Genomic DNA, 25,170 nt, shown 5'->3' on the forward strand with positions numbered 1-25,170 from the left:
TCATTATCTCTGGTAGTAGTGTGTATGCCCATCCCTTTTCAAATCCAATACTTTTAATGAATTCACTATAATATATTTATATACTTTCTCCAGCCCAATTTAAATTGTTTAATTTGCCATTAGTCTGTTTTCATATCAATTACTTTATTCAATGAGTGTATTGCACCACCTACTGGATTCTACCGAATAATGAGCAGAAGAGTTCAGTAGCTAGAATGTCCCCTCTCATTTAGACACAATTTATTTGCATGATAAACCGTGGGTTATGTTTGTCAGTAATACTTTAGCGGCTGTCCCCTCAGTGAAACAAAAATATACAGTTAGTCCAGAGTGTGTTCCAGATAATTTCATCCATTGCCGTATGGGAGCGGAACGTTCGTAGAATCTTGTGCGGTGCGTATAACCATATTTACTGTAACTCTACCGGCTAGCATACAAGATGGCGGCTCCCATAATGGAAACATGTCATGTCGCATGTTGTGCAAATCGAACCCCAAATGTTCTTTCATGGGGTCGTGGGGGGCTCATTGCATATGGAACATGCAATTCTGTCGCTCTCTATGACCCACAGGTTATATCTCTTTCACAATTTTAATTATTCGTTTCATTGCAGTGGCAGCATAGGCTAGCTATAGCTAGCTACATCATCAGACTCGGCATTTTGACAGTTGACGTTAATCAGCTTTATTTTGTATTGTGCTAGGTGTCCTTATGTTGTTATTTTTGCTGTGACAGTCAGCTTTACCATTATACAGGAGAAAGGTGTTGTTGCTGTCCTCAATGGACACACCGGGAGGGTGAACACAGTCCAGTGGGTCCACAGAGAGGACTGTGGTGAGTAGCTACCTGCATGCTTCATCCATTGCTTTGGTATGCTGATAATGTGCTTTATATGCCTCATCCTTTGCTTTGATAGACTGTTTCTGACAATTGGTTGTTCTTCCCTGATGGCTGTTAAAGGTAGAGAAACTCACCTGGTGTCAGGAGGGTCTGACAGTCAACTGATTGTGTGGGAGGCCCAAGATGGAAAGGTGTGTTTTAAAGCCATTAGAAGTAGGAATAGGCCTCATACCATATGTTAATGATCTGTATTGACACTTCTGTGTACATTTGATACATTATCTAAACACAGCAATAGTTTCACTTATATTGATCCTTTCTAAGGCATATGTTTGTGCACCCTGCCCCAGTTTAAACAGTATGTTGAGTGTGTTGGACATACTGGACCAGTGTGTGCTGTGGATGCCATCCACCTGGACAACAATAAGCTACTCATCGCCTCCACAGCCTCCGATTCCACTGTAAAACTATGGCTCTACACTGGGAGTAAAGGTAAGGGAAAGTTTTTTTGTCCCAGTGATAGACAAGTGTCCTGTCCAGCGGGTGTACTTGTACATCAAGTTGCCTCACGCTACAGGAACAGGAGATGGAAACTAACTCGGGCAAGGCTACTTTTCTTTGTTTTTTTGTGACATTGAACAGGTAAAGGAACTCTTTAGGACAGTCAGATTGGGTAAGGCAATCAGATCAGTGATATTGGCCTTTTCATGGGAGTGCGTCCCAAATGGCACCCTATTACCTATGTAGTGCACTACTTTTGACCAGGGCTCATAGGCTGCCTCAGTAGTACTCAAGTACCCTGTCTCAACATGATTAGGTTACAAAATCCCACAATGTTTGCCAAAAGTCGCCTTATTTTATTTGAGACAGCAACGTGAGGTGGTCTCCCCAATCACCAATATAGATGCATTTTCCCCAATAATGGATAAGGTTAGGATTGGATGAGGAAAGGTGATCCTAGATCTGTACCTAGGGGAAGCTTCACCACGAAGCAAGAGACATCTGTGAGTTAATCTGTGCTGAATTTCCCAGCTAGCCTGACATCTGCTGCTATGCCGTGGTAGCACAGACAGAACAGTCTGGTCATTTGAATCACAGCGTTTAATGAGTCATCACTTATCAGGATTGTCGGATATTGTAATGATCTATTGTTACCGGAGTGGTTTCCACTCTATCATGACACCAGGATTGTATCAGGACATGGTTTTGTATCAAGGATATTATGCTGGGTCGTATTCATTAGTGCACAAGACATGGTGTCTAGTGAATATGACCCGGCTTCACTCTTTTGGATACGTCCCAAATGGCACCCTGTTCCCTATATAGTGCACTACATTTGACCAGAGCCCTAGGGTGCCATTTGGGATGCTGGGATGTCATTATTTTCACTGGACTGTTCTCTTCTCATCCTTATAAGTTCTGTGAGAGAGGAGAGGAGGAAGGAGGATGAAGAGAATAGTGGGAGGGGGTTACTGTAAATTAGCTGCTATCATCTTCCTCCTTTTCGGTGATATTTCATAAAAAATCAGGCCCTATTCATTTTGATGTGAGTTTCTTGTCAGGTCAAAGTTAAAGTCATTTCCATGTAGCCCAGTATCAGTGCTGTTTTAATTTGAGATCCGTCCCTGGTGGCGACATGTTGTTTCCTTTGTACCCTTTTCCCTTCAGAGTGCACTACTTTGACCAGATTGTTTTGGGTCCCGGTCAAAAGTAGTGCACTATATAGGGTGATATTTGGGATGCTGGCTGTTTTAGTTTAGTTTGTTAATTCGACCATTTAAAAAAAAACAAAAAAACAAGCACACATAAAACTTAAAAGCCATACATGCACATGAATAAAATCATCGAGGATAACACACAATAAAGTCTGGGACTTATTTCCATTGTGGTCTGTCCTCAAGGCATGTTGTCTGATGTAGCCCAGACGTAGCTCTGCTACAAGTATGTGTTGCTAGTGCTAGCTAGTACCTGGAAGACCCCTGGGTTTCTGGGGAAAGGAGAGAAGTTCAATATGTCACCCTTTGACAAATGTCTCTGCAGCTAGGCTTAATGGAACTAATCCTGGCTATTAGCCATCTCACCTCTCGAATAAGTTAATGAAATCATCTCAGAGCAGTTGATTTATGGAACCCAATGATTTTTCATAATTTTCATGCACTATCAATAAGGCAAATGTTTCTGTATTTATTTTTTCTCTTTCTATGAAGCGGAGTGCACCCATACCATATCCTTTGGGAGCGGGTTTATGATGGATGTCTCGCTAGCGTGGTTGCCAGGCAGCAGAGGTAAGCTGTTTCCACAGCAGCGGTAGCTGACGGTTGCCAGTGAACCCCCTCCACACCTCAGATCATCTTGAAGTGTTCCGCATGTCATCTCGACTGCCTTTCACATGCCTGTTCCTTTTGATGCTTTGTCCGCCCTCCCTTCCTCCCCTCCACTCAATCTGTCTTAAAAACATGAGGCAGATGCAAATGTGTTATTATGCGGCCTGACTTCAGCAAGCGTGGCAGAACTAACACAATACACTCATTGCAGTTCCCATACTTGCCTGCGGGGGCGACGATTGCAGAATCCATTTGTATGCACAGTGCAATGGACAGGTAAGCTCAAGTAGCTGACTATATGGGCCAACAAATAAAGATAATGTCATGTTAACATGAATACATTTAGTATGTTGGGTTAACGATGTGTAAACATATTAGTTGACTTTGATGGTTCAGCCTTCTTTCCCTGTGTCTCTGACAGTTCAGGAAAGTCCTCTCCTTGCAAGGGCATGAGGATTGGATCCGAGGTGTGGAGTGGGCCTGTGTAGGTGAGGACCACACCACTGTTTTAACAATCTGTTTCTTCATTGCCTTGTTTTATCTGGTGTGTCTTACATAAATCTGACAAATAATCAGGTAGTTTGACAAAATGGATTTGTGGTATAATCTGTATGTCCTGCTGGCTAGTTAGGTACAGGTGGTTGTGTAACCCTGCTGGCTAGTTAGGTACAGGTGGTTGTGTAACCCACTCCAGAGGTACTCCAGCAGTGCTCTGTTCAGGGCTACATCATAAATGGCACTGTATGCCCTTTATATAGTGTGTTACTTTTGACCAGAGTCCTATTTATTAATTATTTTATTTCACCTTTATTTAACTAGGCCAGTCAAGAACAAATTCTTATTTTACAATGGCGGCCAAACCTTCCCCTGCCAAACCTTCCCCTGCCAAACCTTCCCCTTCCAAACCTTCCCCTAACCCGGACGACTCTGGGACAATTGTGCGCCGCCCTATGGGACTCCCAATCACGGCCAGTTGTGATACCGCCTATGATCGAACCAGGGTCTGTAGTGACGCCTCTAGCACTGAGATGCAGTGCCTTAGACCGCTGCGCCACTCGGGAGCCCTATTGGGCCTGGTCAAAAGTAGTGCACTATTCAGGGGATAGGGTGCCATTTGGGATGCACACCCAGGGTTTGTAAAAGCTATTTCATCTCCTTCACCGACCGTCATCACTAGACTCATCCCTCTCAGTTGATGACTTACTCCAAGCTGGTCGGCCAGTATTGGCAGAGACAATGTGTGTCCCGAAATGGCACCCTATTCCCTACATAGTGCACTATTCTTAACGAGAGGCTCTGATCAAAAGTAGTGCACTATATAGGGAATAGGGTGCCATTTGGGATGCTGTCAGAGATTAATTTATATGCACCAGCCCCACAGGCAGTGTAAAATTGCTCTCCACCTTAAAAGGGTAAAAGAAAATGAAAATTTGTCCTTTTATGACTGGGACGTCTGTTTTAATTAGATTTCATTTTTGTAGACGGACGTCTTTCCATAATGCATGAAACGGCTGCAGCAGAGCCCAGTCAATGCTTTATTTCTTCCCTCTCTCTCAGATATACTGTATCCTTCAAGCAGCTATTTCCACAGCCCTGTCTTTTGAGATCACTCTTTTTCATTCCAGCCCTTGTAGGACATGGTTCAGCCAATGTTCTGACACTCTGTGGTGACTAAAGGTCCCCTCTCATCACAGGAGTAAGGGTGTTAACCCTGGCCCCCTCATACTACCATGGCCACCTAATCACCCCGTTTCTTTCAACCTCTCTCCTCGCTCTCTTCCCCAGGTAGTCGTAGTTGGAAAAAGAGTGTTCTCTCTTCTCAGCCGTCTTACCTAGAGTGCATCTGAAATGGCACCCTGTTCCCTCTGTAGTGCCCTCATTTTGCCCAGAGGATATAGGGAATAGATCACATTGTGACAATAATGAGTCTACGTCGGGTCTCGCTTGTCAAAGATGTCTTCTGACTTCAGCACATCCTGAATTTTTTAAATAAAAAAAAATATATATATTTGACCTTTTTAACTAGGCAAGTCAGTTAGACACGTTCTTATTTTCAATGACGGCCTAGGAACAGTGGCTTAACTGCCTTGTTCAGGGGCAGAATGACATATTTTTACCTTGTCAGCTCAGGGATTTGCTCCTGCAACCTTTCGGTTACTAGTGCAACGCTCTAACGACTAGGCTACCTGCCGCCCCCGGAATAAATAAAGGCTCAATTAATAAAAGTTAATAAATAAAGGTTAAAGGTTAATAAATAAAGGTTAATAAATAAAGAATAGATAAAGGTTCAATTAAAATCAACTAATGTCTACCTCCATGCTGGCAGACGGGGATCTGTTACTGGCCAGCTGTGCTCAGGACTGTCTGATCCGGGTTTGGAGGCTGGCTGCCAAGTCCAGGACGAAGAGAAACGCGCAGGAAGAACGCACCATTAGGATGACTGAAGATGTCTTTACACTGACACAGAACGGTGAGCAGACACTATCAGGTTTTATTAGAACAATGTGTTCATTAGAATTATTAAAAATGAATGATTAAATCTTAACGTCAGGTTTGAGTCACTTTCACAGTCTGTTTCAATGTCTGTATAGCAAGAAGAATCAAGAATCACGTGATCATTAATGTGAATGTCATCATTGTCGATGTTCATTGGATTGATGCCTTTTTATTGAAATGTATTTTAAATGTCGTATTATTTTAATCAGGGGACATTTGGATTGTTCAATCCCTGGCAACAACTGTACAATTCTTAAACATGCCTTTTAACTGAATCACACATGTGGATGCAGTTTGTGATTGTACAATCATACCGTTCGACTTTAGATTCATGCATGTTGTCTTTTTGCCCCAGATGCCTCCTCAGCGTTTGCAGTGACGCTAGAGTCAGTCCTTGCCGGCCACGAGAACAAGGTCTATGGAGTCCACTGGCAGCCCCCTGTCATCAAAGGTACTCTACTGTCAACCTATACGCCATTTGTTCCCCAGATCACACTTGATTTATTTCACTGTGATGTGGAGGTGTCATACTAAATGATTTCATGGGGATGGAGGGAGAGTGATTTGTTCCACACGCCCAGGAAATCAGAAAGGGTGAACCCTAAACTCTTTTAATAGTTCACATCACTCACTGTCTGTCCGCAGCGGTACTTTCATGATGTTTTTATCCATCCAACCTGCGTTGCTGTATTGTGGCTCCGAGGAAGACGTTTCTCCTAGGTACAGATCAGCATCTAGGGACAATTTCACTACTGTGTTCCTTCATTGTGAAGCTCTTTGTCTCCCCTACAGGTGGCGACCAGCACCAGTCTCTGAGCCTGCTCTCTGCTTCCATGGACAAGACCATGATCCTGTGGGCTCAGGAGGAAGGCTCAGGGGTGTGGGTGGAGCAGGTCAGTGTTTACTTCTGGTTGTGTCCCAAACAGCACCCTGTTCCCTATAGGGCACAACTTAGGTCTTAAGTAGTGCACTAAATGGGGAATAGGGTGGCGTTCAGGACACAGACCTCTGGTAAAGGTCACCCCCACACACACACTCCTGTCTCTCTCTGTTTCTCTGTCTCTGTGTGTGTGTGTATGTCTCTGTCTGTCAGTCTCTCAGTTTTTGTCTCTCTCTCTCAGAACATCTGCTGTTTCTCACAGTGCTGGGCTAAATTTAACAGAAGTGTGGAAGATTTAAGTTCCTCCCCATCTGCCCCTTAGTTTCAGGAGTGTTGAATTCTGGGAGAGACCTTATATAACCTTTCTTCTCCTCCTCCACTCTTAACATCTCCTGAAATCAATAGATGACTGTGCTACTACAAAGGACATAGTTGGCTTTATCACCAGAATCATGTTTAAATCCCAATGTCAGAGAGACCTTTGCAGAGCTCTGCTGTACGACTATTTTACTTGCATATGTGCCTAAATATTTTGTTGTGCAACCTGACGTTTCTATTTAGGAGCACCAGTACACCTAGAATAATGAAGGATTCTAGCTTTATTACCTCTATTTTGTATTGTGTTCCCAAATTCTTTTGCGTGTGTGTGCCTACATTTTTCAACTGTAGGCACACAAAACAAGTCAGCGTAGAGCCCTGCTTTGTAGCATGGCTAGATAGGGATGACCCCCCTCACTGGCTATCAGCCTAAAAGCAGGCCTTGGCCTATATTCATAAAGCATCTCATGGTAGGAGTGCTGATCTACAATCAGGTCCACCTTGTCCTTGTAATCTTATTAATTGTAATCAAAAATGCAAAACTGATCCTAGATCAGCACTCAGTCTAAGACGCTTTGAATATAGGGCCAGGCCCTCACCCCAATCCAACCTGAACAGGGCTTTGAGTGGCATTCTCAGAGAGGAAGATGACATGATGGAAGGATAACAGTCTACAGGTGATCAATGACATGGAGTTTGTTTGATCTTGGCGTTTGCACGTACGGTGGCAGAAATTCAGTTCCTCCGCTCTGACACCAGGAGACTGATAATACCGCTTATCTTGACACCAGGAAACTGATAAGGATCTGCAACAAAGTAAAACATTGTTCCAGGCTCCTACTCTTGACGTTGATTAGAACAAGGTCGTCAATGGAATGAAAGAGCAGCAGCAGGTCTCTGGAAAAGATAACATGTCTCCTCTGGCCAGGGCTGTGGACGTGGAGGGGTCGGTACCGAAAGGGGGAGAACAGACATGTGGGTTAACATGTCTCCTCTGGCCAGGGCTGTGGATGTGGAGGGGTCGGTACCGAAAGGGGGAGAACAGACATGTGGGTTAACATGTCTCCTCTGGCCAGGGCTGTGGAGGGGTCGGTACCGAAAGGGGGAGAACAGACATGTGGGTTAACATGTCTCCTCTGGCCAGGGCTGTGGACGTGGAGGGGTCGGTACCGAAAGGGGGAGAACAGACATGTGGGATAACATGTCTCCTCTGGCCAGGGCTGTGGACGTGGAGGGGTCGGTACCGAAAGGGGGAGAACAGACATGTGGGATAGGAAGAGGACGTGGAGGGGTCGGTACCGAAAGGGGGAGAACAGACATGTGGGTAGAGGAAGAGGACGTGGAGGGGTCGGTACCGAAAGGGGGAGAACAGACATGTGGGTTAACATGTCTCCTCTGGCCAGGGCTGTGGATGTGGAGGGGTCGGTACCGAAAGGGGGAGAACAGACATGTGGGTTAACATGTCTCCTCTGGCCAGGGCTGTGACACAGCAAGGCAGGATGAAAACAGCTGCAAGAGCTCCTGTCTTTGTTCAGTGTGAAAGTGCATAAGATATGTGAACAGTTTCTTTTTTCCCCCCTCATTTTTCAAATGGGGAGAAACCTTACAAAGGAAGCCAATGTCTGTTATTGTACAATTCAATGATTTACATCTAATTGCAGATTTCTTCCTCCCCACTGTGCTCACATCCAGTGGAAAGCTCAATAGGTGTAATTCACATTAATAATACTCTTTTGGCAAAGGATATTACAATCTCAAAAACCCCACACTTAAAAAGTGCTGGGCAAAGTCCAGGTTAATGGAAGCACACAGACAGTGGGAAGAGTTTTGTCACTGTTATCAATGACATTCACAATTGGGATAGATTACATTTCTAAGGCCTTTCACATGTCCTGTCTGCACCAGAAGGATACATATCCCTTTCTATACTGAACCAAAATATAAATGCAACAATATATAGGCTTCTCTAAAATGTGCAGTTTTGTCACACAACACAATGCCACAGATGTTTCAAGTTTTGGGGCAGCTTGCAATTGGTATACTGACTGCAGGAATGTCCACCAGAGCTGTTGCCAGAGAAATGAATGTTCGTTTCTCGTCCATAAGCCGTTTTAGATAATTTGGCAGTATGTCCATAACCGTAGACCATGTGTAACCACGCCAGCCCAGGACCTCCACATCCGACTTCTTCACCTGTGGGATCGTCTGAGACCAGCCACCCGGACAGCTGATGAAACTGAGGAGTATTTCTGTCTGTAATAAAGCCCTTTTGTGGGGAGAAATTCATTAAGGGGTCGCTGGGCCTGGCTCCCAAGTGGGTGATCCTATGCCCTCCCAGGCCCATCCATGGCTGTGCTCCTGTCCAGTCATGTGAAATCCATAGATTAGGGCCTAATGAATTTTTGTTCAATTGACTGATTTCGTTATATGAACTGTAACTCAGTAAAATCGTTGAATGTTGCGTTTTATATATTTTTTTATTCAGTGTAGATCAGGTTCATGTTCAGTGAGGAGAAAAGGTTTTAAAAGGGAAGTGAAATGGGGGAAGAACAACTAGAACTTGTCTAATAAGAAACGCTTGTTTTCATTTTCCGTTATGAAACGTTTTGCTATGGCGTTCCCTACTGAACACACCCCAGGATTTAAAGGCCCACTGAGCTTAGCCAGGCAGTACATGACCAACCTTGGCTATGTCTTAATTAACACCTTACCCCTCCATGATGATTAGAGTAATTGGTGAAATTTAGCGGAGGGCCGGGGCGAGCAGTGGGATGGCGTAAATCACCAAGTACTAAAGAGTCATACTGGTAATTAGGGACCGGGGAGGCCAATAGACCAGAGCATCCCTCCCTCAGATGTGCCTGTTCGTGTGTCTGTGTTGTATGTCTGTGTGTTGTATGTCTGTGTCTGTGTTCATATGTCTGTGTCTGTGTTCATATGTCTGTGTTCGTATTTGTCTGTCTGTGTTTGTATTTGTCTGTCTGTGTTTGTATTTGTCTGTTTGTATTAGTGGGTCTATGTTCGTCTGTCTGTGTTTGTATTTGTCTGTCTGGGTTTGTGTGTCTGTGTTTGTGTGTCTGTGTTCTGTGTTTGTATGTCTGTGTTTGTGTGTCTGTGTTCTGTGTTTGTATGTCTGTGTTTGTATTTGTCTGTATTTGTCTGTCTGTGTTTGTGGGTCTATGTTCGTGTGTCTGTGTCTATGTTCGTGTGTCTGTGTCTATGTTCGTGTGTCTGTGTCTATGTTCGTGTGTCTGTGTCTATGTCCGTGTGTCTGTGTCTATGTCCGTGTGTCTGTGTCTATGTCCGTGTGTCTGTGTCTATGTCCGTGTGTCTGTGTCTATGTCCGTGTGTCTGTGTCTATGTCCGTGTGTCTGTGTCTATGTCCGTGTGTCTGTGTCTATGTCCGTGTGTCTGTGTCTATGTCCGTGTGTCTGTGTCTATGTCCGTGTGTCTGTGTCTATGTTCGTGTGTCTGTGTCTATTTATTTTTTATTTTTTTATTTAACCTTTATTTAACCAGGTAGGCAAATTGAGAACACGTTCTCATTTACAATTGCGACCTGGCCAAGATAAAGCAAAGCAGTTCGACACATACAACAACACATAGTTACACATGGAGTAAAAAAACAAACATATAGTCAATAATACAGTGAAAAAAATAAGTCTATATACAATGTGAGCAAGTGAGGTGAGATAAGGGAGGTGAAGGCAAACAGATATATGTATAAATAAATAAAAATATAAAAAGGCCATGGAGGCGAAGTGAGTACAACACAGCAAGTAAAATAAAAACTAAAAAAACACTGGAATGGTTGGTTTGCATTGGAAGAAAGTGCAAAGTAGAGACAGAAATAATGGGGTGCAAAGGAGCAAAATAAATTAATAAATAAATACAGTAGGTAAAGAGGTAGTTGTTTGGGCTAAATTGTAGATGGGTTATGTACAGGTGCAGTAATCTATGAGCTGCTCTGACAGCTGGTGCTTAAAGCTAGTGAGGGAGATAGGTGTTTCCAGTTTCAGAGATTTTTGTAGTTCGTTCCAGTCATTGGCAGCAGAGAACTGGAAGGAGAGGCGTCCAAAGGAAGAATTGGTTTTGGGGGTGACTAGAGAGATATACCTGCTGGAGCGCGTGCTACAGGTAGGTGCTGCTATGGTGACCAGCGAGCTGAGATAAGGGGGGACTTTACCTAGCAGGGTCTTGTAGATGACCTGGAACCAGTGGGTTTGGCGACGAGTATGAAGCGAGGGCCAGCCAACGAGAGTGTACAGGTCGCAGTGGTGGGTAGTATATGGGGCTTTGGTGACAAAACGGATGGCACTGTGATAGACTGCATCCAATTTATTGAGTAGGGTTTTGGAGGCTATTTTGTAAATGACATCACCGAAGTCGAGGATTGGTAGGATGGTCAGTTTTACAAGGGTATGTTTGGCAGCATGAGTAAAGGATGCTTTGTTGCGGAATAGGAAGCCAATTCTAGATTTGACTTTGGATTGGAGATGTTTGATGTGGGTCTGGAAGGAGAGTTTACAGTCTAACCAGACACCTAGGTATTTGTAGTTGTCCACATATTCTAAGTCAGAGCCGTCCAAAGTAGTGATGTTGGACAGGCGGGCAGGAGCAGGCAGCGATCGGTTGAAGAGCATGCATTTGGTTTTACTTGTATTTAAGAGCAGTTGGAGGCCACGGAAGGAGAGTTGTATGGCATTGAAGCTCGCCTGGAGGGTTGTTAACACAGTGTCAAAAGAAGGGCCAGAAGTATACAGAATAGTGTCGTCTGCGTAGAGGTGGATCAGAGAATCACCAGCAGCAAGAGCGACATCATTGATGTAAACAGAGAAGAGAGTCGGTCCAAGAATTGAACCCTGTGGCACCCCCATAGAGACTGCCAGAGGCCCGGACAACAGACCCTCCGATTTGACACACTGAACTCTATCAGAGAAGTAGTTGGTGAACCAGGCGAGGCAATCATTAGAGAAACCAAGGCTGTCGAGTCTGCCAATGAGGATGTGGTGATTGACAGAGTCAAAAGCCTTGGCCAGGTCAATGAATACGGCTGCACAGTATTGTTTCCTATCGATGGCGGTTACGATATCGTTTATGACCTTGAGCGTGGCTGAGGTGCACCCATGACCAGCTCTGAAACCAGATTGCATAGCGGAGAAGGTGTGGTGTGATTCGAAATGGTCGGTAATCTGTTTGTTGACTTGGCTTTCGAAGACCTTAGAAAGGCAGGGTAGGATAGATATAGGTCTGTAGCAGTTAGGGTCAAGGGTGTCCCCCCCTTTGAAGAGGGGGATAACCGCAGCTGCTTTCCAATCTTTGGGGATCTCAGACGACACGAAAGAGAGGTTGAAGAGGCTAGTAATAGGGGTGGCAACAATTTCAGCAGATAGTTTTAGAAAGAAAGGGTCCAGATTATCTAGCCCGGCTGATTTGTAAGGGTCCAGATTTTGCAGCTCATTAAGAACATCAGCTGACTGTATTTGGGAGAAAGAGAAATGGGGAAGGCTTGGGCGAGTAGCAGAGGGGAGGGCAGTGCTGTTGTCCGGGGTAGGGGTAGCCAGGTGGAAAGCATGGCCAGCCGTAGAAAAATGCTTATTGAAATTCTCAATTATAGTGGATTTGTCGGTGGTGACAGTGTTTCCTATCTTCAGAGCGGTTGGAAGCTGGGAGGAGGTGTTCTTATTCTCCATGGACTTTACGGTGTCCCAGAACTTTTTTGAATTTGTGTTGCAGGAAGCAAATTTCTGCTTGAAAAAGCTAGCCTTGGCTGTTCTAACTGCCTGTGTATATTGGTTTCTGGCTTCCCTGAAAAGTTGCATATCACGGGGGCTGTTCGATGCTAATGCAGAACGCCATAGGATGTTTTTCTGTTGGTTAAGGGCAGTCAGGTCAGGAGAGAACCAAGGGCTATATCTGTTCCTGGTTCTAAATTTCTTGAATGGGGCATGCTTATTCAAGATGGTGAGGAAGGCATTTTTAAAAAATGACCAGGCATCCTCTACTGACGGGATGAGATCAATATCCTTCCAGGATACCCCGGCCAGGTCGATTAGGAAGGCCTGCTCGCTGAAGTGTTTCAGGGAGCGTTTGACAGTGATGAGTGGAGGTCGTTTGACCGCTGACCCATTACGGATGCAGGCAATGAGGCAGTGATCGCTGAGATCTTGGTTGAAAACAGCAGAGGTGTATTTGGAGGGCAAGTTTGTTAGGATGATATCTATGAGGGTACCCGTGTTTACGGAATTGGGGTGGTACCTGGTAGGTTCATTGATAATTTGTGTGAGATTGAGGGCATCAAGCTTAGATTGTAGGGTGGCTGGGGTGTTGAGCATGTTCAAATTTAGGTCGCCTAGCAGCACGAGCTCTGAAGATAGATGGGGGGCAATCAGTTCACATATAGTGTCCAGAGCACAGCTGGGGGCAGAGGGTGGTCTATAGCAAGCGGCAACGGTGAGAGACTTGTTTTTAGAGAGGTGGATTTTTAAAAGTAGAAGTTCAAATTGTTTGGGAACAGACCTGGATAGTATAACAGAACTCTGCAGGCAGTCTTTGCAGTAGATTGCAACACCGCCCCCTTTGGCCGTTCTATCTTGTCTGAAAATATTGTAATTGGGGATAAAGATGTCTGAATTTTTGGTGGTCTTTCTAAGCCAGGATTCAGACACGGCTAAAACATCCGGGTTGGTAGAGTGTGCTAAAGCAGTGAACAAAACAAACTTAGGGAGGAGGCTTCTAATGTTAACATGCATGAAGCCAAGGCTATTACGGTTACAGAAGTCATCAAAAGAGAGCGCCTGGGGAATAGGAGTGGAGCCAGGTACTGCAGGGCCTGGATTCACCTCTACATCACCAGAGGAACAGAGGAGAAGTAGGATAAGGGTACGGCTAAAAGCTATGAGAATTGGTCGCCTAGAGCTACTAGAGCAGAGAGTAAAAGGAAGTTTCTGGGGGCGATAAAATAGTTTAAAGGAATAATGTACAGACAAAGGTATGGTAGGATGTGAATACAGTGGAGGTAAACCTAGGTATTGAGTGATGATGAGAGAGATCTTGTCTCTAGAAACATCATTGAAACCAGGTGATGTCATCGCATATGTGGGTGGTGGAACTGAGAGGTTGGATATGGTATAGAGAGCAGGGCTAGAATCTCTACAGTGAAATAAGCCAATAAACACTAACCAGAACAGCAATGGACAAGGCATATTTACATTAAGGAGAGGCATGCTTAATCGAGTGATCAATAAGGGTCCAGTGAGTAGAGGTTGGTTGGGGTCGTGGCGATCCAGACAGCTGGCCGGGTATATGGCTATCGGTAGCAGCATAGGATGGAGGTCTGTTTGTAGATACCTCGTGCGTTTCCGTCGGTAGGTTCCGTGTAGTGGGGTTTTGTTCAGATAGCAGCCGATAAGACAGCTAACGATTAGCGGGCCTCAGATGAGCGTTCAGGTAACGTCGGGACGGAGGTGCCGGTTGGATAAATCCCTCGGGCAGATAACGTCGGCAGTCAGTCGTGAAGGCCCGGTGGGGTTCCGTATCTGCAGCAGCAACAAAAGAAACGGGTCCGGATGGTGATGGAACTCCTCAGCTGGCTAGCTCCAGCATGATTTGAGTTTGCTCCGGGGTCGACGTAAGCCAATAGTCACACGGTATGCAGCTAGCTAGCTGCGAAATCAAGGTGCAAGTGTCCAGAGCCTGCGGTTGGAATCCGGGGAAACTGAGAGAAAAAAAAAAGTCAAAGTTTTAAACTATCTAGAGGAGTAAAACAAGGTTGTCCACTATCGGCATATCTATTTATTATTGCCATCGAAATGTTAGCTGTTAAGATTAGATCAAACATTAATATTAAGGGATTAGAAATCCGTGGCTTAAAAACTAAGGTGTCATTGTACGCTGATGATTCATGTTTTCTTTTAAAACCACAATTAGAGTCTCTCCATGGCCTCTTAGAGGATCTAGATACTTTCGCTATCCTCTCTCGATTAAAACCAAATTATGATAAGTGTACTACGTATTGGATCACAAAAAAATGCACATTTTACATTACCATGTAGTTTACCAATTAAATGGTCTGACGGAGATGTGGACATACTCGGTATACATATGGAAATGTCTGCTCTACCCAAAATTACAACCAATTAATTACAGCATTACGACAAAATGGAAGAGGCAAGTAGAAGGGGAAAAAAGTAAGGAACTTGTATGACGGCCCTGTATTAAAGAACATAAATGGTTAAAGAAAAGTGTGATAAATAAAAACATATACCAATTTCATTTAAGGACCAAAAAACTGACAGCTGTGCCATATAAATTGCAAAATAGTTGGGAAGAGATTTTCGATGTACCCGTTCCATGGCACATGGTTTATGAATTGATACGCAAAACAACGCCGGATTCAAAACTTCAAATTTTTCAATTTAAATTACTATACAAAATTCTTGCAACTAATAGAATGTTATATATATGGGGGATACAATCTTCCCAGCTCTGCAGGTTCTGCTGTGAGGAGGCAGAGTCGTTAGATCATTTATTTTGGTATTGTCCATATGTAGCTCGTTTTTGGTCACAGGTCCAGGAATGGCTGAAGAATTGCAACATTTGCCTAGAACTAATGCTACAGATAGCAATACTGGGTGATTTGAAAAGCCATAGTCAATCAATAATATAATTATTATTTTAGCAAAAAAATATATTTTAAATTTACAATCTGTAGAAGCTATGAGAATAGGAAGGTTCAATTATTTTGTGAACCATCACAGCACAGTTGAAAAATATATGGCAAATAGAAATCCGAAAGGGATGATGTTGAGAGATAGATGGGAGGGGTTGAATGGAGCTGAAGGGTGGGACTAATAACAAGATAACCAATGTAAAACATACGGGATCTGTAAAATGTATATGGGTTCAGAAACGTTGTGAAATAGCACAGTTACAAATAGAAATCAAACTGGATGGACATCAGAAATAGAGGAAGGACTAAGAACAAACGAGAGAACTATTGTAAAGTAGACTGTCTGTAAAATGTGTATAAGATGTATAAATAGAAGGTAAAAGCTAAAGTGTTTATTAGTTTACTCCAATTGGGGGATCGGGGTTTGGGTTTGCGGGGAATAATAATAAAGGTATATTCTTTAAAAAAGTATGTATGTCTATATAGGTATGTGTATGTATATATGTGTATATGTATGCATGCGTGTATGGATATATATATTTTCCCCAAAAATATATGGGGGATTGGAAATGATGCAGACAATTACATTGATGGAAGCAACATTCTTTACGAAATATTAAGCTAATCGACCCCTTAAAAAAATATAATAATAATAGAAAATTCTGCCACAGTGGTCAGTTATTCTGCCACCGTGTATTCTCTGTTTAGGGCCAAATAGTATTCTAGTTTGCTCTGTTTTTTTTGTTAATTCTTTCCGTTGTGTCAAGTAGTTATCTTTTCTCATGATTTGGTTGGGTCTAATTGTGTTGCTGTCCTGGGGCTCTGTGGGGTCTGTTTGTGTTTGTGAACAGAGCCCCAGGACCAGCTTGCTTAGGGGACTAGGTTTTTGCATTCTTCATCAAACCATTTGTCATTGTTGTTCATTTTCTTAGGTTTTCTGTTTGAAATGTTTTGATTTGATAGGGAAGCTGAGAGGTCAAATATACTGTTAAGATTTTCTACTGCCAATTTTACACCTCTCGCTTGCTTTATCCCCTCTCTCTCGCTTCATCCCCTCTCGTGCTTTATCCCCTCTCTTTTTCGCTTTATCCTCAGTCTCTCTCTCTCTCTCGTGCAACGGATCTCTTCCTTTGGGCCAGGTTTAGCTGCTAGGGTCGTCTAAAGCTTTTAATTGTCTCACTATATTCTCCAAACAGCCCGACTACATCGCTTTAGAGACTATATCCAGGGTTCTGTAAAAGGGCATGCCATTTTCTTTCCGGTAGGTTGAGGGGTGTGACCTGATGAGCAGGTCAATCGGTATAGGACCTAGGCTTTCAGGACCTCTTCATGAACAAAGACTTAGGCCTAGTTGGATATGACAATATAGCAAGGTGCTTGTACGTTTTTTCTTCATGCGTTATACTCTCAGGAGCAAATATTGAGTTTGAGGTAGTTGACACCTTTTTAGTGTTATCAGTTTGTATTTCTAGTTAAGTTTTTTGAATACTCGTATGTTTACTAGTGTGGTAGATGTTGCTGAGTGAAAGTTATTTCTGTGTTGCACTTTAATCCTTCTGCAAATGGCCCTGGTTACACAGCCGACAAGAAAGTGTTTTTAATGTAGGCTGTCTTGTTATTTTGATTTCGGTTTTTAATATTGTTTTCCCCTGGATATTACTGTCAGGAACTGGATCCGTACACGCCATGACTTCATTTGGATAACGTTTTCTTATTATTTCTTAATGTTATCACTCAATTATAATCCTCTTTTGCTCCACAATTCTCTCTGCCTGAAATATACTTGTTTACCACTTAGGTCCTCTTCATTTGGTTATTGTTAATAGGCAAATTACTTAATTGAGAAATTGTCCAAATTGGGGTTCCGTATTCATAAAGTGTCCTAGAGTAGGAGTCCTGATCTTGGATTAGTTTAACCTTTTATTGACAGGCGGGGGCCTGTTCCTAGATCAGCACTCTTTTAGAATATGGGTGCTGATGATAGACTTACTCCACCTGTGAAAAGAAAGCATTCTGTCTGTAGTTTATACACTGCACAGTTTTCATTCAACTACCAGTACATCATTTCTCTCTATATAGATTTAATCAAATATAGATTTACATAAATGTACTGCAGCATTATTCAAGTGTGAAGCAGGTGGTTGTGATGTTGAAAGACCAGATTGTATTCTGTTTGCCGCAGGCCGATTTTTTTTTTTTTTGTCAAAGCGGATGGTCGGGTGACCGGAACATAATTCAAATCATTTGTACCCTGCAAATTGATCACAACTAAGCCCAAAAATAGATGTATTTGAAAATAACATTAATTTCATAGCTTGCTTACATCGAGACACAATCACATATGTTTTTTATGGGAATATTTAGGAAAATGTTTAGCTGAATTCCTGGTGATGTTAGGCTTTTTTTGACTAAAAACAAAAATCCAATTAATTGTTATTCTATTTTTTTACTAAATCACTGGCGGGGTCGCCTTTTGCCGACCCCTGATAGGTATTAGGATGCCATTTGAGACGTAACCTACTTGTATGGAGCGATTACATTCCCAGGTTAAAGGCTCTCCCACCCAATTCCAATTTACACAAATCTATGCACTTTTTGGCGCCCATTTGTTTAATGTGATACAGAGCACTGGGACTGCTTTCATTATTGCATTAGAAGATACATGTATTCCAAAAACAACACCATTTATTCCACTCTTATAATGAGTCTTCCAGCTTTGCATAATTTCTTCTTCTGACTTGACTACCTGATTTATTTGTAACCCACCCTTTGCGCTTGAATGGTGTTTGTTAATGAGAGATGGTTGGATGGAGAAAGAGCAGACATGAAGTGCCTTCAGAAAGTATTCACACCCCTTGACTTTTTACATATTTTGTTGTGTTACAGCCTGAATTTAACATGGATTAAATTTATATATTTTTTTGTCACTGGCCTACACACTATACACCATAATGTCAAAGTGGAATTATGTCTTTCGAAATGTTTAATAATTAACAAAAAATGAAAAGCTGAAATGTCTTGAGCCAAGAAGTATTCAACCCATTTGTTATGGCAAGCCTAAATACATTCAGGATTAAAAAAGTGTTTAACAAGTCACTTAATAAGTTGTATGGATTTAACAAGATTTTTGAATGACTACCTAATCTCTGTACCCCACACATATCATTATCTGTAAGGTACCTCAGTCGAGCAGTGCATTTCAAACACAGATTCAACCACAAAGACCAGGGAGGTTTTCTTCCTATGCTTCCTGGCTGATGTTTTGGTCACTTTTGAATGCTGGCGGTGCTTTCACTCTAGTGGTAGCATGAGACGGAGTCTACAACCCACACAAGTGGCTCAGGTAGTGCAGCTCATCCAGGATGGCACATCAATGCGAGCTGTGGCAAGAAGGTTTGCTGTGTCTGTCAGCGTAGTGTCCAGAGCATGGAGGCGCTACCAGGAGACAGGCCAGTACATCAGGAGACGTGGAGGAGGCCGTAGGAGGGCAACAACCCAGCAGCAGGACCGCTACCTCCGCCTTTGTGCAAGGGGGAGCACTGCCAGAGCCCTGCAAAATGACCTCCAGCAGGCCACGTGCATGTGTCTGCTCAAACGGTCAGAAACAGACTCCATGAGGGTGGTATGAGGGCCCGACGTCCACAGGTGGGGGTTGTGCTTACAGCCCAACACCGTGCAGGACGTTTGGCATTTGCCAGAGAACACCAAGATTGGCAAATTCGCCACTGGCTCCCTGTGCTCTTCACAGATGAAAGCAGGTTCACTGAGCACATGTGACAGATGTGACAGAGTCTGGAGACGCCGTGGAGAACGTTCTGCTGCCTGCAACATCCTCCAGCATGACCGGTTTGGCGGTGGGTCAGTCATGGTGTGGGGTGGCATTTCTTTGTGGAGCCGCACAGCCCTCCATGTGCTCGCCAGAGGTAGCCTGACTGCCATTAGGTACCGAGATGAGATCCTCAGAGCCCTTGTGAGACCATATGCTGACACATGCACATTTGTGGCCTGCTGGAGGTCATTTTGCAGGGCTCTGGCAGTGCTCCCCCTTGTACAAAGGCGGAGGTAGCGGTCCTGCTGCTGGGTTATTGCCCTCCTACGGCTTCCTCCACGTCTCCTGATGTACTGGCCTGTCTCCTGGTAGCGCCTCCATGCTCTGGACACTACGCTGACAGACACAGCAAACCTTCTTGCCACAGCTCGCATTGATGTGCCATCCTGGATGAGCTGCACTACCTGAGCCACTTGTGTGGGTTGTAGACTCCGTCTCATGCTACCACTAGAGTGAAAGCACCGCCACCATTCAAAAGTGACCAAAACATCAGCCAGAAAGCATAGGAACTGAGAAGTGGTCTGTGGTCACCACCTGCAGAATCACTCCTTTTTTGGGGGTGTCTTGCTAATTGCCTATAATTTCCACCTTTTGTCTATTCCATTTGCACAACAGCATGTGGAATTTATTGTCAATCAGTGTTGCTTCCTAAGTGGACAGTTTGATTTCACAGAAGTGTGATTGACTTGGAGTTACATTGTGTAACTCCAAGTCACTTAAACAACATTGTGTTGTTTAAGTGTTCCCTTTATTTTGAGTGTATTAACTCAGTTGCCAGAAAGGAAGGAAACCGCTCAGGGATTTCATAACAGTTAGGGGTTAATGGCTGTGATAGAACACTGATGATGGATCAACAACATTGTAGTTACTCCACAATACTAACCTAAGTGACATTGTAAAGGAAGCCTGTACAGAATTAAAATATTCCAAAACATCCTGTTTGCAACAAGGCACTGAAGTAATACTGCTAAACATGTCAAAGCAATTAACTTTTTGTCCTGAATACAGAGTGTTATGTTTGCGGAAAATCCAATGCAACAGATTACTGAGTACCACTCTCCATATTTTGAAGCATGGTGGTGGCTGTATCATGTTATGGGTATGCTTGTAATCGTTAAGGACTGGGGAGTTTTTCAGGATAAAAAATAAATGGAATAGAGCTAAGCACAGGCAAAATCCTTGAGGAAAACCTGTTTCAGTCTGCTTTCCACCAGACACTGGGAGATCAATTCACTTTTCAGCAGGACAATAACCTAAAACACAAGGCCAAATATGCACTGCAATTGCTTATCTAGAAGACAGTCAATGTTCTTGAGTGGCCGAGTTACTGTTCTTAATTCAGGCTGTAACACAAAATGTGGAAGAAGTCAAGGGGTATGAATACTTTCTGAAAGCACTGTCAGCGGACCGTAGCTCTGATACCTAGGATTATCTATTAGTCGTTTCTTATTAGTACGGTCAGGAGGTTTGCCTGACTAGCCTCGAACTAGCTAGGTCCAGAGTTTTTAATGTCATAATTCGGGATGTAGTGGTAGAAAAAATAGGTGTGTAAACGCTGATCATCGGTCGAGGTGGATAAAGTAACGCTCCCTATACTTTCAATGCATTTTTCCCAGAAAATGGGCGTAAATGGTGTTTACGTGTGTTTAACCTCCACTACACCACTGGTCCTAATGTCATTTAACCTCCACTACACCTCTGGTCCTAATGTCATTTAACCTCCACTACACCTCTGGTCCTAATGTCATTTAACCTCTACTACACCACTGGTCCTAATGTCATTTAACCTCCACTACACCACTGGGCTTAATGTCATTTAACCTCCGCTGGTCATAATGTCATTTAACCTCTACTACACCACTGGTCATAATGTCATTTAACCTCTACTACACCACTGGTCCTAATGTCATGTGTTTTGGAAAAACTCCTGGCCCTTCTGCTCTGACTCTCAAAATAGTTCCGTAAAATCTGTGTATTTTGGCAATGACCCAAGAGATGGGACCCAAACAAACTGCTCCAGCAGGGTCAAATAATGTGCAAAATAAAATGTTGCTTTCTGTTGGTCCCGCAGTGAGACTGCTGTGACACAAAGGTTCTGACCCCAAAAATGTAACGATCATCACACAGCTGAGACCAGACCGTTATGTGTGTGGGTTCAGGTGGACTGTCTGGAGCTATACTTTTACTTTAGATGACCGGCTGACTGCTGTATTTAAACATCTCTCTCGCTCTCCCTCCCTCACCCTCTCTCCTCTCCAGGTGCGTGTAGGGGAGGTGGGGGGAAACACACTGGGTTTCTACGGTTGTCAGATGAGTCCAGACGGATCCATGATCCTGGCCCATGCCTTCCACGGAGCGCTGCATCTCTGGACCCAGAGCCACGACAAAGAGGTGAGACTTCTTTTCTATTTCATTATTCTACATCTCTGGCACCAGAACCACGACAAAGAGGTGAGAATTATGGGACTGTACAGCAGTGCAGTGCCAACGACACTTCACATAGCCCCCTGCTTGTTGAGATAGACTAATGATTATACTGTAAAGTAGTGGGTCTTTCCCAAATGAGGGAGGGAGGGAGAGAGACTGTGCTAAGTGTAATTAAACTGACTAAAGACCCAGACTGTTGGAGTGTTTGACTAGGAATCAGACCTGACTCTGAGTGGCTGACTACTCTGTTATACCCTTGTTGTTTCACACTGATCTGAGTCTAACTGAGCTGATCTGTACTGGCCTGGTTCAACATGAAAGAAACACATCTGAGTCAACACAGTGTGGTTGGGGTCGCCAGGATAGTGTGGAGAAGGTATCGGGTCTGATTCCCAGTTATCTGGCTCAGCAGTGTGAAAAGGACATGCCTGTGTGTGTGGTGTTCCAGGGAGAGGGGAGACCAGTGGTGGTGGTATCTGGTCACTGACTCGATCTGTTTCTGTCTGAATTAATAAAGCAATTAACATCGCATCATGCTTAGGGTCATTATTTTGTCTACCATGACTGGAAGAGATCTCAGGGACTTTGAAAAAGGGGTCTCAAAGGAGCATCGGGGGTTTAAAGGGTGTGTGTCTGTCACCCAATTCAACACTTATAGGAGAGACTGGCGTAGTGCCTGAGACAGCGTTTTCCACCACCATCAACAGAACACCAAATGATGGAATTTCTTGTGGATGAATGGTGTTTTTATCCCTCCAATAGAGGTCCAGACACTAGTAGAATCTATGCCAATGCGCATTGAAGCTGTTCTTGTGGCGGCCCAGCACCCTATTAAGACACTTTATGTTGGTGTTTCCTTTATTTTGGCAGATACCTGTGGTCACTGACTCTCTGTATCTGTCTGTTTGTTATGTCCCAGGGAGAGTGGAGTCCAGGGGTGGTGATATCTGGTCACTTCAACGCGGTTCAGGACCTGAGCTGGGACCCTGAGGGGGAATTCATCCTCAGTGTGGGGTCAGACCAGACCACCAGGCTACTAACACCCTGGAAGAGGAAGGACCAAACACAGGTACATGTAACCCAGGGCTCTCCAACCCTGTTCCTGGAGAGCTACCCTCCTGTAGGTTTTAACTCCAACCCTGTTCCTGGAGAGCTACCCTCCTGTTGGTTTTTGCTCCATCCCCAGTTGTAACTAACCTGATTCAGCTTAGCAACCAGCTAATTATTAGAATCAGGTGTGCTAGATTAGGGTTGGAGTGTCTCTGTCCCTGATGCAACTTATAAACCCCTTTCACTCCTATAGGCAGACTCAAATATGCACTGTAGACACCTAAATACCACATAGACATCATGTTGATGACCCCAAAGAGCTCTAGTAATAAAACCATAATGCAATTCTATTTGACCACAGACAAAATCTACTTTTGTATGCAGTACTACATTTTTTTAAATGTATTTTTATTTAACCTTTATTTAACTAGGCCAGTCAGTTAAGAACAAAATCTTATTTACAATGACGGCCTATCAGGGAACAGTGGGTTGTTCAGGGGCAGAACAACAGATTTTTACCAAGTCAGCTCGGGGATTCGATGCAGCAACCTTTTGGTTACTGGCCCAACGCTCTAACCACTAGGATCCCTGCCGCCTCTTTAGTACGGTCTTTACCCAAATGTCTGGCTACATACTGTGGCCCTAAAACTAAAAAGTACCTTTATTGCTCAGTGTTTTCCCCCTTGGTAATGACCAAATATCATCCTCTTTGTTTTGTATGTTTTTAGTAAGACAGTGTTTACAGTAGCATTTTAACAGTTTGTGAAGATGAATTAGTTTTACTATTCCTTCATTTTCTAATGGAAGACGAAGGAGTCAACGATTTGTTGTTTAGGTTTACACTGTAATGTGTCTGTCTGGCAGGAAAACCTTGTTAAGAATGGCAAATGCGTTTCTCTATGTCTCGTATTCATGCACGTAACCATACTCTTCATATTGCTTATTTCTTTCTGATGTAATTTTTGAAGAGAATAGTGCGTTTTTAGAATGATTCCCAGAATACCTATTGTGGGAATCCATTTCAAAGGATCACATAAACCCTTTTACTCTGAAATGAATACTTCTCTCAAAGTTATGCAACGTCACATCGTACACCAGGGATACATTCAGGTGTATTAAATGAAAATAACAAACAAGACACATGAAAGATATAGGCAGCATCCCAAATGGCATCACATCCCCAATAATGACTATATAGTACACTACTACTATAGGGAATAGAGTTTCTGGATTTTTGTTTTAGATTCCGTCTCTCACAGTTGAAGTGTACCTATGATAAAGAATTACAGACCTCTACATGCTTTGTAAGTAGGAAACCCTGCAAAATCGGCAGTGTATCAAATACTTGTTCTCCCCACTGTAGTACACTACTACTATAGGGAATAGAGTGTTATTTGGGATGCAGCCATAGGAGATCTCCTCCAACATATCCTCCACTATTTCTTCCCCCCTGTCCTCCCCACAGCCCACCTGGCATGAGATCTCGAACTCAGAAATTTTATCTCACTATCTCTTCAATATCTCCCCCCCTTCGAGTAACACTCAACCATTACTTCCATGTTAATCGTCCCAGTCGTTTACTTGCCAAAAAGCTACACAGTTATGATCAATTAGCTGATATAGCAACTATTGAATCTGAAACAGGGGAATTACTATCAGAATCCAAATGAATCAATCAAAGATTCTCCCACTTCTATAAAGAACTGTACACCTCTGATTGTAAATCCACACTAAGCCACACTAAGGCCTTTCTAAAATATTCTCTCAACAGAGGAAGCCACCTTGCTGGGAGCCCGCTATTGCTTGAAATGGTTACTACAGTTGTTCACAAGCGTTAAATTGGGAGAAATGTGAACACATCACTAATTTCGCTTTTATAATAAAAATAATTAAAAAGTAATAATGCCACCCAGTGTTCCCACTATCGTCCCGATCTTTGATCAACACATATATTATTATTTTCCACAATGTTGTTGTCATGTCTCGAGACCTACTTACCCAAATTGATCCACACGGACCAAAGTGGGTTTGTTAAAAAGCATTTATCCTTGGATAACCTCAGTCGACTATTACATACCTTAGATCCATCAAACTCAACTCTGGACCTCGAAGCCAGTTCCACAGCTTTTTTTTTATTGTTCCCCTCTAATCAGGGACTGATTTAGACCTGGGACACCAGGTGGGTGCAGTTAATTATCAGGTAGAACAGAAAACCAGTAGGCTCCGGAATTCATTGGGTAATGGTTATAAAACCAATGCCTTAGATGCTTCCTCAGAAACAACAGCTCCTTGGGCTGTATTGTCTCTCCGTGCAGAAAAAGCTTTTGATAGACCA

General features: G+C 43.4%; 1 protein-coding gene across 1 annotated transcript in view; it reads left to right on the forward strand.

The window, feature by feature from the left end:
• Positions 1-439: 439 nt before the first annotated feature.
• The window catches only part of elp2 (elongator acetyltransferase complex subunit 2), a 35,824-nt gene continuing 11,093 nt past the window's right edge, over positions 440-25,170 (forward strand). The window contains exons 1-12 of the mRNA XM_038965821.1: positions 440-571; positions 756-834; positions 961-1,031; positions 1,191-1,332; positions 3,048-3,125; positions 3,376-3,440; positions 3,586-3,652; positions 5,491-5,634; positions 6,016-6,111; positions 6,453-6,553; positions 21,618-21,749; positions 22,705-22,854. Coding sequence (XP_038821749.1) covers positions 440-571; positions 756-834; positions 961-1,031; positions 1,191-1,332; positions 3,048-3,125; positions 3,376-3,440; positions 3,586-3,652; positions 5,491-5,634; positions 6,016-6,111; positions 6,453-6,553; positions 21,618-21,749; positions 22,705-22,854 — 1,257 coding nt within the window. The remainder of the gene's footprint in view (positions 572-755; positions 835-960; positions 1,032-1,190; positions 1,333-3,047; positions 3,126-3,375; positions 3,441-3,585; positions 3,653-5,490; positions 5,635-6,015; positions 6,112-6,452; positions 6,554-21,617; positions 21,750-22,704; positions 22,855-25,170) is intronic.

This window comes from Salvelinus namaycush, chromosome 27 (genome assembly GCF_016432855.1).
Source record: "Salvelinus namaycush isolate Seneca chromosome 27, SaNama_1.0, whole genome shotgun sequence".
NCBI lineage: Eukaryota > Metazoa > Chordata > Actinopteri > Salmoniformes > Salmonidae > Salvelinus > Salvelinus namaycush.